This window comes from Lathamus discolor, chromosome 4, assembly GCF_037157495.1.
Source record: "Lathamus discolor isolate bLatDis1 chromosome 4, bLatDis1.hap1, whole genome shotgun sequence".
Classification (NCBI taxonomy): domain Eukaryota; kingdom Metazoa; phylum Chordata; class Aves; order Psittaciformes; family Psittacidae; genus Lathamus; species Lathamus discolor.
Genome location: NC_088887.1, coordinates 111,871,536 through 111,888,774, shown reverse-complemented (window position 1 = coordinate 111,888,774; position 17,239 = coordinate 111,871,536). Strand labels below are relative to the sequence as shown.

General features: G+C 39.3%; 1 protein-coding gene across 2 annotated transcripts in view; it reads right to left on the bottom strand.

The window, feature by feature from the left end:
• The window catches only part of GUCY1A2 (guanylate cyclase 1 soluble subunit alpha 2), a 151,491-nt gene that overhangs the window by 63,846 nt on the left and 70,406 nt on the right, over positions 1-17,239 (bottom strand). For both annotated transcript variants that reach the window (XM_065678665.1, XM_065678666.1), the window contains exon 5: positions 3,928-4,413. In XM_065678665.1, coding sequence (XP_065534737.1) covers positions 3,928-4,413 — 486 coding nt within the window. The remainder of the gene's footprint in view (positions 1-3,927; positions 4,414-17,239) is intronic.

The following is a 17,239-nucleotide window of genomic DNA, read 5'->3' as shown; positions in this document are numbered from 1 at the left end:
CAGCATACAGTCACCCAGCTAGCGCATGCATGGCCAAAAGAACAGCTGCCAAAAAAAGTACATGCTGCCTTTACTCTATGCAGTAGTGAAAGGGTGATGGAGGGAAACTGGGTTGTTTCAGAAAGGAAGGTGAGGGGGAAAGAGCTAACAAAGCAGGATTACACAGGCAAAAGGATTCAACAAGAAAAAATACTTAAAATGTTTCTATGTCAAAGACATATTGCTTGGAAGGAGAAACAGAAGCTGCAGGAATCTTAAGCAGGGAAGATTTCAATCTGCATGGTTAAGTTTTAAGTGCCAGCAGCCATGGCTGCAGCATATCTAAATAGCTTATTTGATAAAGAGATGCTTTAGCTGAAGCACAGTTTTGCAGCCCTTGGCTCACAAACAGGAACTCACATACATAGAAAAACAGGTCCAAAGAAAGACAAATAATTGGGCCAAACAGTATTAATTTTATGCAAAACAATTGCTTTCAAAATTTACTGACCTCTCTCTCCCATTACTTCTGCTCCTGGAATCCATGTTTTTATTTGCATGTCCACAGACACTAGCTTACCAAGCATGTCCCCTGCATTACTCTGATTTGCACTCCCTGCTAAACAGCATCTTTTCTCCCATTCCCTAATTCCAAGCCAAATATAATTAACTCAGATAGTCAGCAGCACCAGTTTCCAAACGCACTGCCAGTTCTCATTTCTCTCACATCCTCTCCCTGCTGTGATTACCCCAGGATTTCTCTCTTGATTTTTCATCAACGCTATATGTAAGCAAATTTTTTTCCAAAGTTTCATTTTCCAAAACACAGATTCTTCCAAATTGCTCACACTGGCACCAGGCTCATATCATCATGCATATCATTTATGGCAATGTTCTACCTCAGCCAGGACAAATGTGATATGTCATCTTTGATATTCGTTCAAAATGCTGCCATGAACTTCATTTTCTGAGCCCATTATCTCTATGTATCGTTGCTACCTATGCATTCATCTGTTGGGCATCCTTTCCCTACCTCATCGGTTACAGCTACTTACTTTCCTTTCCAAGAATTTTCAAAGTCTAATTCATTCCCCTTCAGCCCCCCAAGAATTTCTTCATCTGTATCCAACAGCCCATTATGTTTGCCCTCTATGTCTGACTTGTTAAATGCAAGGATCTTTGTTCTTCTTTCTGTGCCATACGTCTCTGTAAACATCCCTGAATGAATAGTATGAGACAATTGAAAATACATCCATTGTCTGAGTCCAAGATTAGAAGCACTGAGGTTCTGAATTCAAAATGCTGTTAACAGTAAAGCTGGGTGAATAATTTACAGCATGGAATTTATTTAATGAATTTTGCTTAATTTTCTGTTTACAAAATGGTGAATTTTGTATTCAGAAGTACCCGCCAAATAATCTTTGCAAATTATTCTTGCTGTGTTGCTTAAAACCAAGAGAATTTGAAATTAATCTGTTTTGATGTGTATATAGATCACATGATGAATTTCTGTAGCCTGGTTACAGGAGTATATCTTAGAGGCAGGCTGTGGGTACAAATCCTGGTGATTACATATCTAAAATTCACTGCCTGACAATAACTTCTAAAATTACAGTTGTGGTGGTGGTGATCATTCCTAGCGATACACTTACCTTCCAGAATACCATATGAAACAAATGAAAAAGATATAAACACACAAGCTATTTTTGTTTTAAAAGTGCAAATGCTTTTGAAAAAGAATTGTCATTTTATTTTAAGTCTGATTCTCTAAGGAAAAGAAAAAGGGTTCATTGCCTGAGTTTTGTCTTTCTGTAACGTTCAACTGAGTCATTTTCACTCAACCCCACAGCAGCTTTTTTAGACTTCAGCCTAAAAAAAATACAAAAAAAAAAATCTGGGGAGAGAAAAAAAGATACATAAGCTCCAAAATAGCCAGAGTGCACACTGCCTTGCTCACAAGTGGGCTGTGGAGGGAAGCAGGGGATGTGTAGGGAGGCTGAGGGGATATGGGGGAGTAGGAAGATGGAGGAAATCCCAGGATAAAAGGATCTGGAAAATAACTGGCTATATTAAGGTAGCAACAGTGGAGAAAAGGTGTTAGAGGTGTAAGAAATCCTTCCATACAAAATTAGGTTTTGTTTATTCCTCTGCTCATAGAATTACATGGGGGTCTTAACTTTTTGGAGTATTTATTCCTTTTCTGAATGCATAAATATTACACTACCCATCTCAGCAGACATTATCTTATTTCACAGGTCAGGATAGTACTTCAATACAGTTAACATCTTTCTATCATCTAAAGCAGCACAAAGCTAGGTGAAAAGCAAAAGGCCACAGCCTGAATGGTATAATATTCCTAACCTATGTATAAATATTCCTTCTTAGTGTTCCCACAGGACTCAACCAACCTTTCTTCCAAACAGGTCATAGAGTTTTACATACTTTATTTCCTATTCCCATGCAACCATGGTTTTCAACAAAGAATGTCCTGAATGCCTCAAAAAAGATGGCTAAAATTATTCATCTGGGAAAATACTAACTACACCCATGTACTGGATACAGCATGTGAAACAGGATCACCAGATATCACTCTTGACTGTGGGTCAGAATTTCCTCATGTCCTGTTCTCACAGCTGGATTGAGATCAAGTGAAGCAACATCACATCAATACAAACTGAGATCAAACTTCCAATCTTTTCTGACTATGTCACTGATAAAATTTTCAAACAAGGGTCTGTACCTTCCATTGCAGTCCTCTCCCAACGTGGCCTTTTGCTTCTGAACATTAGTAAAACAAACCCCTAGCCCAGGAGCATAAAACTTATATACAGCTAGATTTTTTACTTTGCTCTACTCTCCTACCAACATATATCTGCATTATGTCCAGTTCTATCTGTGGTATGTGTTGAAACTTTACAGTTACAGTTGTTTTTTAACTGGGTAATTGATATTTTTGGGTGCTTTTTGAAGTGTAGTAGAGGCTAAAATTGAAAGATAAACCTTTTCTCTATAGCCTACCAACAAATACTATTTGAAACGGCTTGAAAACTGGTGATTTAGTCTGCAAGCATCAGACACGAAATGAAGTCAATATATAATTTTACGACTATATTTTTTTCCTTTGGTGTATTCAGCTATAAAAGGAAATTTGCTTTGCTTTTCTATACAAAAATAAACGTATTCCATATACAAAATATATTCTCTGTAGAGTTCACAGGATAATTGCACAGATAATATCTTAACTGCATTTATTAAATTCTACCTGCCCACTCTTTTCTCTCAAACACATAATGGACACCAAATCCATCAAAGAGAAGTGAAGGTGATGAGGTTGCTAACAGAACCAGCCTTTGCAACATCTCCTTTTCTGAGGGTAGTTAAGGAGCATGGCACTCCAGTGCCATGTCCCACTTGTTTCATTTACTATGAATGGACATTAGCTGTTCTCTTCAATTTTTCAGTGTAAATTTAAATCTCATAACAATTACTTTTTAGTGAATGCTTTGCTTTTTATAGAAAATTTGAATTCTTTCAGATAAAAGATACCTATCTAAACACTAAACCATTCAGCTTTCAGCTGAAACAGAATGCATTTGAGTATCATCCAGGAGCTGCAGCTTGGGCTAGGATAATCACTGTGCACTTCATCATCCTTAGGACATTGTGGCTGATGTGTCACCTAAAGGAAACTAGGCTATAATACAGAAGTAATGCCTACAGGAAAATAGGAATATGAGGTATATATGGAGGAGCCATGACAGCTCAGCATCAAAGTATTTGATTTTCATTATGTGATTTCAGATTTATTTTTTCCACACAAAACAAAAATATTGCCTTCATGGTTTTACAGAGAAGGTCTGTGACTTAGAAAGATGGCTACTGGGTTTTGGGTTTTTTTTCCCCTTTAGTTTCAGTTAGATTTTGCTAACTTAGGACTTGAGCTATTACCTTGTAGATGTCCAGGAATCCACACTGATGGTCAAACCGCGTGTAGAGTTCGTTCAGCATGCTGATGACCTGCATGGGCGTGCACTGCGCACAGATGGCAGTGAAGCCAACAATGTCCGAGAAGAGCATGGTAACATCATCAAACTTCCTGGCCTGAACCTGCTGCCCCTGCCACAGCTGCTGAGCCACTTCTTCAGGGAAAATAGATATTAGGAGATCCACTGTTTTCTTCTTCTCCTCTTCCAGGGCTTGATGTGTGCATTCTAGTGTTGCCTTCAGCTTATCCATTCGTTTTTTCAAGCCATCCTGGGCCTTTGCTTGCTCCCCAACCAATATGACATCACGAGTAGCATCATGGATAGGTATGTCTGAAAGATGGAGACCTCGGCCCATCAGTTCATCCAGCTTGTCCACACAGGGGGAACCCAGAAACAAAATTGAATTTGATTCTGGCACATGAATCATTTGTCCTTTAATTTCCATCACCTGAAAATCAAAAACAGAGATTGGAAAAGGAAAAATCAACTGATAGAAGTGTATCTCCATTCCACTTTTCCCATCCTTCATCTTTAGCTAAAATTATAAATGTAAATGGTAGCCTTTTATACAGAAGCCTCTTACACTCACATGTTCAAGCAATGAGACTCACATAGTCTACTCACCAAGGTGTCAGAAAACAGCTTATACTGACACAAAAGTATTCTCAAATCAGATGTTGGATTCTATTTCAACCCAGTAAAATAAAGAAGTAATCATAGTAACATGTAATTCTCAGAATGGTGTCTAAATAATGCTTCTAAAATTTGCCTCTGGAATGTAACTAGCCTTAAAAGCAAATTCCAGAGTAGCTCATTCTCTTTAACTTAGCTATAAATTATGAAAAAGCACAAAATTAAAGGTAAATTATAACTATGACCACGGGCTAGTGAAATGGTGAAATAGCCTCCATTTTTTTCAACAAAACAACTACTAATTTAAATGTGGCCAAATAGGATAGGACAGAGTGTAGACTTAGATTAAAGATTAGGAAGAGGCTCTTTACTTCCTCTGTGAGAGTGGTGAGACACTGGAACAGGTTGCCCAGAGAAGCTGTGGCTGCCCCATCCCAGGCAGTGTTCAGGTTGGACAGGGCTTGGAGCAACCTGGTCTAGTGGAAGGTGTCTCTGTCCATGGCAATGGTGTTGGAACTGGATGAGCTTTAAGGTAAGTGTGAATGGCATGGAAAAAGTTTATCAGTTCTCCTGGTTTTTATTTGCTTTCTCATACATGCAGCAGGGTTGAAGGCTGACATTCTGCTAGAGTTTGCATACTTCTTGGTGATACAGATTCATGTAATTTGTATCTGCAGAATAGAAGAAAGAACGGTAGGAAAGGAGTAGCAGGTGGTTCATCATACTGGTTTATAGATCTTGCATTTGCCTGTTAAATGGCTTGAGAGCTGTTCAGTGGTTGGTGCCACTGAGGCCCTGGATTATTCTCTCTTGCTCCATGATGGTAATCAAGCACAATATTATCAGACTGAAATAGACAGTCAAAAACCAATTGTAATGATGTACCTGATATTTGGGGCTGCGTGCATTCTGATTTTTATTCATTTGAGTCACACAAAAATAACTGTCAAATACTGCAAAGGAATATTTCTCACTTGAATACTGTATTAAAAAAAAACAAACCAAACCAACCAACCAACAAACAAAAAACCTAAACAAAAACTACAAAAAAATCCAAGAAGAAACAGAAAACTAAGATGAACATGTTTTATTTAAGCAGAAGATAATTAAATCAGATAAACATTGTAAATTCAGCCTGCTGTAGCCTCTGCCATGAAAAACAATCATCGTTAATGTTTTCATTCCAGGACTGCACAAAGATCAGAGCCACACTGTGCTAGGTGATCTAAAAAACCCACAGCCCTTACCCCAAGGATCTCATAGTCAAACCAGGCACAACTCACAAACTTTGTGCATGCAAGGGCAGTGTTAGGCTCTGTAATGCCTTAAACCTATATTTTTCATTCCACACAATCCACTGAAATAAAAAGGTCTCCTGCAGTCACCATTTCTTTCACAATGTAGGCATTCCCTCACTCTCACAATGATTCACTTTATCATTTAATCCTCATTCCATCTATAATCCTTCCAAGCAAAATAAGAAAACCTTAATCAGAGAATCCAGAGGTGTCTGTAATAATGATGTGATTTAAGCATCCAGAGGTCTGAAAGTTCCTGCTGAGCTGACAACCACCCCTACATGCTGGTTCCTTCCAGGTTTGGGAGAGATGCTGGGAAGCTCCTGTTTCTATTAGGGTTTTTTACATCAGATACTAAGCTATCATTGCAGATCCTACTGTCAATGTGGGGACTTAGCTTATCCTGTCCCCATGCCCTTCTGCCTCTATACCCCTCTCTGCTAGCAACTCAACAGATGTAGCTTCAGATGTCAGCCTGGGAACACAGCAAATGAAAGTCAATGAAAGCAACGAAAATTGTCAATCTTCCTAATTTATGTTCCTGCACACATACTAATATATAAATTTCCAAGCCTTATTTCCTCAGCTTCTTTCTGGGAGAACCATCTCCATAGGAACGCTGGTCAGCTACCTAAATGGGCAGATTTTATGCTCCAAGACTAATTTTTGTTTTAATTTTCAGTACGTAAGGGCAATGCTTCCTTCATGCATGCAGCCTCACAGTTTCAAAGGCCACATAAGAAATTGTTTTAACTCTGAAGTACAAATTGCCAAATGCAGAATACATGGTATGGCAGTTCTAAATTCTCTTCTTATTTTGTTCCTCTTTCCCAGACAGTTTTTGTTTTCTGTTCCTAGAACCTCACTGCTGTGCAAAGTAAATGTATCTCACATTATCACTTCTCTCTTCCACCTTTAGGTGAAAATAGGGTGTCAGCTCAGGAGGAGAGAGTTTGACCACACACCCTCCCTGAGTCAGCCTGACCTGGGGGGTATGCTGCTTGTCACCTGGCTTGGAGCCACGTTTCTTCCCTTAACCTGCTGTGAGACTAGAAGGAAATTAATGCATCCCTCTGTGCTCCTGCTTTGCCTTTGGCAATTTGAGGTGTTAAACTCTTTGATGTGATCTCTGTCCATGTGAATATATTGTGCCAACCCTCCCCAGGTGGATTCTTCTCAGGAAGCACTGATTGAGTGAATAACCCATTAAAGAGGCACTCTGGAGTCCTCCACTCTGCTTCAGGCAAATTATCAACTCTGAGTGCTTATCTGGCCTTTCAGCACAGCAGGAGCAATAGTATTGACCACCCTATGACACACTTTGAGGCTTCTTTTTTTCCTTTTTTTTTTTTTTCAGTGATATGCTTCCTAGGTAACTCCTTAATTTCTGAAAGTGTCAAAGGTTCAGTACCATTGTGGCTTTACCTGCTGAATATTATTATCATTTCCTCTGCTCAACAGGAATTGTCGATGTTCCCTATCACTCCTTTCACATTACTTTAGCGATTCTGATGTCCTGCTCAGTCTTGATGACTGAGGAGTGTTTTAGAAAATGGCCTAACAGCCTCTTCAAGCTGCCAAATTAGGAAAGCCGACAGCAGAAGCAAAGGTGCCTCAGGTTTCCTGGGGAGACAATAGAAGAGAAGAGCTAAGACTGCATAACTCTTCTCAGGTTTTGAAAGAAGTTTCTGAGATTATTTGTACTCTTTCTAGAGGACTTCGGTCAGCAACTTGGATCCAGCATAACCTCCATCCATTTCTTTGCCTCTTAGATCCTTCTCTGTATCTTAAAGTATAACTAAATGGAACAGGACATCAGATTTGCCTGAAGCTTGCCATAGCAAGTCACACTTCTGGGTACTTTCCCAGAGCTAGACCGCTTTTACACATGGAAAATAAGCATACACGCAATCCGGATAATATAATCTATCTTTCTTATAAGCAGGGAAAGACCAAAACCAGTTGCATTTCATTGCTCCTATATTCATTACTTTCTTCTTTCTTTAATTATATTTTCACCAAATAAAATAATTCCACTGTTTTCAGAGGACGTTTTCCTGAGCTACAGTGGCAGAAGAGAACCCTTTGAAACGAGCAATTATACATCCTAATTTCTGGGATTATGTTTCTGTGAAATGATGGTGCAGCCTAAATTGCTCTAGGATAAAAACCAAAAAACCTACTACAGAATTTTACCTTCACTGCAAACCCACTGCAAAGAAAAGGGAGCAAACAGAAGGGGCCCCGCTTCTCAGGAGCTCTTTCAACCTCTCTCCCCAGAGACCCACCAAGGAATACTGACATTCTGTACTGCTGCTGTTTAAGAACATGAGAGAGTCTCCTACTGTGCTGTACACCAACAGCTACTTCATTAGGTACACAATATCCATCGCTCTGCATGCTCTGGATGCAAGCCATCCCAGCATTAAGTATGGATCAAAAGCTTATGAATCAAATACCAACTCCACTGTCTAGTCTAAGGAAAAGTATGGGCAAAAGCCTCATTTATTGAGCTGATGGAAGACAACACTTCTCTACAAATACAGGTTTATAAAAATCATAACAAAACAGCATTACACCTATGCTTTATCGAAAAAACTAAGAGAAATATATATCATCCCCACAAAAATTATAAACTATATTTTCAATCAATGCCTACTGCAACTGAATAAACTAGTCATCGTTTGCTCAACAAAACTCAGAATGCGCTCAGGTTCTTGCAAAGTATAACTCAGAGCATTTGCTTGCAAGTTTGGATTTCCAGCTCAATGCATTGTCAAAAGAACACTATTACACACAGCAGCAAAGTGACTGTTACAAATTTCTGGTTATTTATAGAAAACCCTGGGGTGTTACATAATATGCAACAGTCTCCAGACCAAAGAGACCAAATTTAATGTTTTGTGTGTGTCACATACTTCATGAGCATAGAATGTCAGCATGAATATTGCAGGGAACCCACCAGGAATATTTTCATATTCTATAACGTGAAAGAGGGAAAATTATAATGACAGAATCATTAAAATACTTTGGTTTTAAACTTGGACCTCCAAAGTGATTTCTTGATATCAAAAGAGTTTAGAGTGGACACATTAAAAACAAACAAAATAAGGTTAGATAGGACCTGCTTCACATGAAGCATAGGCATGCATGTCAAATCAAAGCATGCAGCCATCTGCAGGTAAATGTGCACGGGGAAGAAGCAAAGGGCACGGCTCCATCCTTTGCACATTAGTCTGTCAAAGCAACTAGACAAACAAAAGGAAATGGTGGTTACACCTGAAAAGATTATGATGATTTATAATTTCTCTTTTGTTGCTTCAAGACACAGAAATTGCTTTAAAGATGGTACTCTGGGCTGCTCCTTGTTAAGTCCAAGATAAGTCCTGAAGCATAAAAATCGTGGGAAAAATGATTTCTTGGAAGGAACCCCTGTCTTCACAAGGTAGCAAAGAGCCATAACGCTACCCTATGTGTGCCTGAGTCATCTCCTTCATGGGTGCTCTAAAGCAGAGGAGTGTATTAACTCAACATGGTAGATGGGCAGAGGTGCTTGTGCCAGGCTGCGTGGCATGGAGGTACAGAAGATAGTTGCTAAAACAAGAGGAGGAAACTCACTGGTGTTTCCAAGACCATTTCAAAATCTCTTTTAACATCAATACACTGAGGTTACGTTGGATTTTTTTTTTCCATTAATAATAACCTTCATATACTTAAAAATGATCTGTCAGGGTCCTGAAGGCACTATTGTCCTGACTGTCCTTGCCCAGTCCCACAGGGCTCCCTGCACCCTGCCCGTGGCACAGGACCCCATGTCAGCTTCTGTCTCAGCAATACTGATGTGGGACTGATGTCCAGCTCTCGCAGCTGTCCGGACGATGCTCTTAGTTACATGGTTTAGTTTTGGGTAGTGCTGTGAGGAGCAGCCACTAACTCAATGCTCCTTATGGGTCCCTTTTAACTCAAGATATTCTATTGTTGTCTGTTTTTCCTTTCACTGCAAAATCTATTTAATCCCTTAAGACTGCTTTCAGGTCACACACATTTATATTAGTGAGGTAGATTTTTAGGTATTGATAATACAGTTCACTGCTGCTTTATTAATGCAGATGTACGGCTCCTCCAGAGTTACAACATCAGGGTTTTAAAAAACCTATAGGGGCCTCATGCAGCTTCTCTGTGAGATTTGTATTCTTGACAGAAGTTTGAAATGGACAGCTCTGAGAAGCTGCAGATCCTGGGGACATTCCAGCTTAGGGGATATTTCACCATTCTGTCACATAACTTTCATTCAGCCAAGAGCCTTATTTTAAAACCTCCTGAAAACCAGAAGCCAGCTCCTGCTGTGTGACAGAAGCTGTCAGAATGGTGGTAGTAATAAACATGCTCCAAAAAAGGAGGTCCCCAAGCCACACACTTGTATCAATTTTCATTTCAACCAAAGCAAAATGCAAAATGTAATCAAACCCACAGTTTGATTACAACAAATGAAAGTGTAAGGGAAACTTTCCATATTTAATATTCTTTCTGTGTTTATGAACAAATGGAAGAGAATTACATTTACAGAGAATGTATGTTTAACACTGCTTATTTTAAGTATTTCCTGGGAAAAAGAAATTGATTATTTTTATTACATTTGTATTTCCATTTTTAAAAAGGAATGAGGAACAAGAAAACAAGAATGTAACATTTGAGAAAGTCAGTAAAGCTTTCTGAAAAGTTGGTTCTCCACTTCAAGCAAATCTCCATTAGCCTGACAAGGCAGAGAGGTGGAAGGTGACACAAATGAACATTCAGACTGCCAACTTCACAGAGGAAAAATCATGCTTGTTAATTGTTAGCAATTAAGTTACCTGAAATAATTATGCCAAAATAATTATGCCAAAATAATAGGTGTAGTCCCTAAAAAAACACTTTTCATGTCTCTTTCTGCACCTGCTTATATTTTAGGAACATTCATATGCATTATCATTTATAATATCATTTATAACAGTTATTCCCTGCCTTCCAAAGGTTCTTCTGTGCACAACTCTTGCAATGTACTTAGTCAAAAGAAAATCCTGTAAATCCTCTAACAAACAAAGTTATGAGCCTCAAAGCAACACATTTTGCTTTTGGTTGGATGGGAGCAGAGTGAAGAAAGTATCTATAAAAAAAATGAAACCAGGGTTTCAGCTCTTGATTCCTGGGGAGAATGAAGAACTCACAGCTCCTGCCCAAAAGCAGATTCAAGGGTCTGTACCACAGCCCATACACCAGCTAGATGGGTGTTCATGAGGGTAAGCTCAACACAAGTAATGATGAGTTTCTGGCTCACCACTGGCTTTACTGATGCTCAGATTGGTCCCTACACAGCCTGGGCACTGCCTTTATAGAGACAGCCCTGAACATGCCAAACTACAAACAGAAAATTCCACTTCTGAATAGAAAATAAAGTACCATCATTAAGTACCTTTGTCTGCTCAAATGTTGCTTTGAAACTGTGTCCCTGGTTTGGGGGAATTATCTAACAAAATAGAACAATGACTAGCACCCAAAGTAAGGTAATGCTCAGCTTATTCCACTAGACTAAATTTTACAAAAAGTCAAAGCATCTGCATGGAAATCTTTTTATGGTATGTCTTATTTAAATTAGTAAGAATAATTTAATATTGCCTTTAAGTTATGACATGTTGTTGTTTAAAAAACCCATGTAATTTTATTTTTACTTTTTGTTTACTTCACTCAAACCCAGTATCAGAGATTTTTCTGTTAATTTGAATAATTTAACAGCAAAAAAAAACCAACAAAAAACAATAACAATTGAGTTACACAACAACAGTAGCAGCTGATTGAAAGGCATTAAAGGATGGTCTCAGTCCTTCTTATAGCTGAAAATTCATCCTGTTCCATTTTTGGGATGCTGGGGTTTTTTGGTGCATCTGTGTGTAGTCAAGCCAGGGCTAAAAAAATTACCCAGGTCTGAAACTTCCCCAGAGACACTACCCTGAACTTGGCACCTTTTTCCTGCAGGTTGTGTCACCGCACCAAATTACACTTTTGTTTTTCTACGGAGCTTGCACTGCAACATTGTCAACTTACTTAACGCTCAGGATCATGACACAAGTGAAATCACCAAGACTATCTATCTGGTTAAAAACAGATGGATCATATCTCTAGTTATCTCATGCCTGAAAAAAACCCCTGTATCATTGACAAATATAATTTGTTCATTTGTTAAAGACATTGTTAAGGATATTTTTATTTATTTCCATCAATGTCAACCAAGCAAGATTACAGAGGAATGTGCCAGTACAGGGAAGACTCCCATTTTCCACAGCAGTGTTACTTTTTGGATTAGTTCCTACTTTTTTCACTGCAAGATTTGTGCAGATGCACAGATCCATCTTGCACCTAATCTTTCCACTAGCAGTATTCAGCTCCTAGCAAAAGCTTGAACATGGTCTATCCCAGCTGCTCAAGATGACCTGCTAGCAGAAAGTACTCTGTCATTCTGTGATATTTATTCCTAAATATTTTTCTTTCTCAGATCCAGGTTAGTTTGTTTCTTTGTGGAAACTGCTTTTATCAAAAGGTAACAATATAGTTAACTGAGAGTACGTTTATTCATGAGAACAGCAGGCAAAGAGCAGCAGCAGAAGCTTTCCCCTTTGATCTGTGCAAAACATATATACACAGCAGTCATTAGGAAATGTGACATTTCATCACCAACCTAGGTATCTTAAAATTCCTGTGATTAAAAGATCTCTTAGCCCCTGCACTAACTAGCTTGAAGACATTTTTCTCCTTTAGGATTTACAGGCTTAAACTCTCATCTAAGTAGATAAATCTGCTTGAAATTCCTGCCAGCACCACAGCAAGGAAACTGATTAGATGTGGAGTCCTTTGTCAGTATTTTTGCTTTGTTTTTCTCTTTATTACCCCATATATCAAGTACTTTTGCAGCTTTGATAAAAGACTCCATCATTAGAATTTGATACCGAGATTAATCAATCCTGATCTCTTGGTGCAGTATAAATTTTCCGAACACCGGGAGAAGAAATTTCTTTTCCCAGTCCAATCATTCTTACGTTAGATATAATTAGAAAGAGCCATACTACCTCTCACCGAAGTAATTGTAAAGATATCCAGCTGGTATTAATGGGAACTTTACCCGGCCTTTAAAATTAAATTTCCTGTATTTTTCTTTAAAAGGTTTAATTTCTTTCAGCATGCTCAACACAATACCTTACAGCACTAGGAGGCCTTCCAGCCATGACTTTCTATTAGCTGCCATATTTGACATGTACAAGTAAAAGACAATCTTCAGTTGGAGTCTCTCACAGGCCATGCTAAACATCTGAATTTGGGAAGAATGCATTGGCCTGGTTTAGTAGCCAAGATTGTAATTTTTAACAAATTCCACAATACATGTATTTTCAACCTATAAGAAATGAAAGCAAAAAAAAAATCATTAAAATGCCTTTAACTTAATTATAAACAGAACATATATAAAGCGTCAGAGGAAACAGCCACGTGTAATAAATATTCACATTTCTGTGTGCATTAAAATACCTGTTTAGCTTCCATTTTCTTCACTGCAACTAATTATTATGTTCTTGAAATGATAAAGGAAATTAGAAGAATAAGGTGGAAGGAGGTATTTTGAAACCAAAATATGCTCTCTGCTGTCTTGATCATTCCAGCACAGGTTGACAATTAAACAACAATTAAAACAAACGGCTTCATGACCCAGGCTGCAAGAAGATAGAAATATGAAGTGGTCCCCAAGATTTTTGCTGCCGAACATTGCTGCCTATGGTCTACCAAAGGCTGGAGGGAGATGAGGAAAGTATGAGTGTGGATGTAAACAGGAGGCCCAGCTGTTATGGCAAAGAAGGACATGGGAAGTAGTCTAAATCTGATTAGAACTGCTGCCTTCGGAAGCTGCCTACTCAGCTTGCAGCTTTCTGTCCTCAAATACTTTAGTGGAGGTTTGCACAACTCCTCTGTACTTGCTGTGAGTGGGCAGACCACGAGCCAGCCCTGCCCCAGAAATCCCAGGACTGCTCTAGCACAGTGCTCTGCCTTGGCTGAAGCACCCTGCTGAGGAGCAGACAATATTTGCTCAGGCACAGCATGATGCTAACACAGCTACCTTGCTTTTGGATCAGGGCCAGCTTACCCATGACAGGCTGAGAGAGGTAGTGGAGCTAATGAAATGCTGTGTGTACACACATGAGCAGGACCAACTTCATCCAATTTATTCAAAGACTGACTTGCAGCTAATTTGGAGCTGTGAATTCCCACTTGATGGGTTCTTAATTTTCAGCATTTTGACTCCTATGATTCTTTGAGTATTACAGCTTTTAAGCCTAAAATTCTGGTTTCAAACATCAGTTTTAAGAAAAAGATCTAGATGCCTTTCAAAATTTCATGCTTTGTCTGTTCCCTTTGGAAGAGTCAGAAGCACTTTCCTTCCCATTCACGACTGCGGAGTTCTCTATATTATGAACTGGGAAGTTTTTCAACAGTTCCTGGGGTATTTTGTTGTAAATATACAAAAACAAGGGAAAAGAAAACACAGAAAAAAAACCAAACCCCAAAACACTGTAAGATGATCCTTCTGAGTCTAAGTTTGTTGAAAAAACAGAAAGGAATTCCTTCAGGAGCTAAAGTCATTCTGCCACTGCCAAGAGCAGGGCACTGATTGTTCCACATTCACAGCCCCATTTCACAGCACATCTCAACGAAGGTGACTAAACCCAAGTAACGGTCCTCTGTGCTGTCTGATCAAAATACGAAGCTGTGTGCTGTATTTGCAAAGGCAGTAGTAACACAGCATGGATCAGACAGGAAGGGTCTCTGACAAAAGCTTTCCAGACACACCAGGCTGCTGCTCAGCCTCCCACTCATTACATTGTTTGAAACTGACACCACATCTGTGTTGGGTTTGTGTGGCAAGGTTCTGGTAGCAGGGAGCTACAGTAGTGGCTTCTGTGAGAAGCTGCTAGGAGCTCCATGTACAACAAAGCCCATGCCACCCAGCTCCCAGATGGACCCACCGCTGGCCAAGGATGAGCCCATAGGGATGGTGGTAGCGCCTCTGGATAACAGTCAGGAAGGCGGATGGGGGGGTGGGTAAAAAGCTGTGCAACAGCAACTGCAGCCAAAGGAGTGAGAATATGTGAGAGCAACAACTCTGCTGTAAAGAAGGAGGGGAGGAGCTGCTCCAGGCGCCGGAGCAGAGATTCATCTCCTGACAGCCCATGGTGCAGACCATGGTGAGGCAGGCTGCTCACAGTGGAGCAGATTCCACCTGCAGCCCTTGGAGGACTCTATGCTGGAGCCTGAAGGAGGCTGTGACCCTCTGGGAAGCTCGTGCTGGAGCAGGCTCATGGCAGGACCTGTGACTGCATGGAGAGGGGAGCCCACACTGGAGCAGGTTTGTTGGCAGGACTTGTGACCCTGGCTTATGGGCCTAGAAATACACAGTGTTGTCTTCAGTTATTCTGCACCAATTCCAGACATTGGTAGATTTTTGTCTAGAAATGGTGTCCTCCAGAATCTAATTTTTCATAATCTTTTAATAAAGTATTCAGTATATAGAGCCCTTTAAAGAATATTAAATGTTATCATATTATCAAGGTGATGAATCTATGAAATAAAATTCTAACCCTCAAAACTGCACTGGTTGATTTGCTGGGAGTACAGAATATAGGACCTCAGCTTCTCATGTGTGTTCATATCATCTATTTGTAACATTAAAATAAGTAAAAATAAGGCACTTCACCCAAATAACCTGTTCTTGCACAGAATTCCACCAGAAGAATAATCCCCCCCACAAAAAAAGGACAGTAAAATTTAGCAGTTATTAACCACACTGCAATAGTCAATGGGATTATTCACAAATCAGTTGATTTCTTTAAAAGAAGAAAGTATTCTTGTATTCACTGAGGAAATGAAAGAAAACAAAGATGATTACCCAGCTTCAGGTAAGAGGAAATGGCACAGAAAAGCAGACTGCTGACTGCCTATTGCTGTGTTAAGACACAAATTCTCACAAGACAATGTCATCTTTTGTTTAAAGAAGTTTTCCAACTGCTTTAAAAATGCATGGCTGTCTGGGATGGATGCTGCTGAGCTGTAGAAATGGTAAGGCCTGTTCTGAAGTTGTATGAAGTTAATGGGGAGGCTGTTTCTGACAGCAGTACACTCCAGGACAGAGGGTCGCAAAAATATACCTTGTTTTTCAAATGATCAGAATACATTCATCCTTTATTGGAGGAAACAAAAGATTCTAGGTTATACCTACCAACATATACTACAAGTATACCTTTTGTCAGTTTATTATAATAAATGGAAACGGTCTGGCATAAACAATTCTCTGGTGACATTTGGTATTTCTCAGTCATAGCCAAACGGTGTAACTAGCCATTTTCCCCAATTTCTTCCCACACATTTGTGAAAGGAAATAACACCCTTTGCTCAACAGGCAAGAAAATAAGGCATTGTTTACTGAAACTCATTTTGATGTACTGGTGGCTTGTGAAAAGATGGAAGAATGAAATCTCTTTCTCTCCTTTCTGCTTTGGTTTATGGCCCCTCAGTCAATCTAAAACACTTTTGTATTTCACACACAATAACCCAACTGAAATATCCTAAATGACCACAGATTACCAAGGCACTTCAATTATATTTAAATCCCTAGAATAAAAATCCTGACCTGGTGAAATAAATGGCTAAACAGTCAACTTTACTACATAGAGAAGTCCACTGCAGCTTCTTTTCTATGTTATGAAATGATATACTATTTGAACATTGACAAGCGTATATAAAAAACATTCACAACATTAAGAAATGCTTGTATTTCACAAAAGCAGCTAGCAACTGAAGTCAACAGAAAAGTTAAATCAAAGCTTATTCTGTGAAAGCTTTCCAGAGTGCAGCTTCTGTAAGCCCAGAGCCGTCTTGCTCACTTCAGATCGTGAGAACCCTAAATTCTGCAGAGCTTGGTCAAGTTTTAGTTTCATGTGTGTAAATTATTGAAGTCAGGAGATTTGTCTCACATTCACACAATGAGAAATTTAAAAACAAAACCAACCAAAAACTGAAAAATCCACCCCTCAAAACCCTCTGCATTTTCAGATATATCAATACTATCAGATTGAAGTTAGGTTTGTGTTTTAAAGCTCTCTCTTTGTGATACTTGAACCAATGAGAACAGAGCAGCGCAGAGCCACAAAGATGATTAAGGGAGTGGAACATCTCCCTTATGAGGAGAGGCTGAGGGAGCTGGGTCTCTTTAGCTTGCAAAAGAGGAGACTGAGGGGTGACCTCATCAATGTTTACAAATATGTAAAG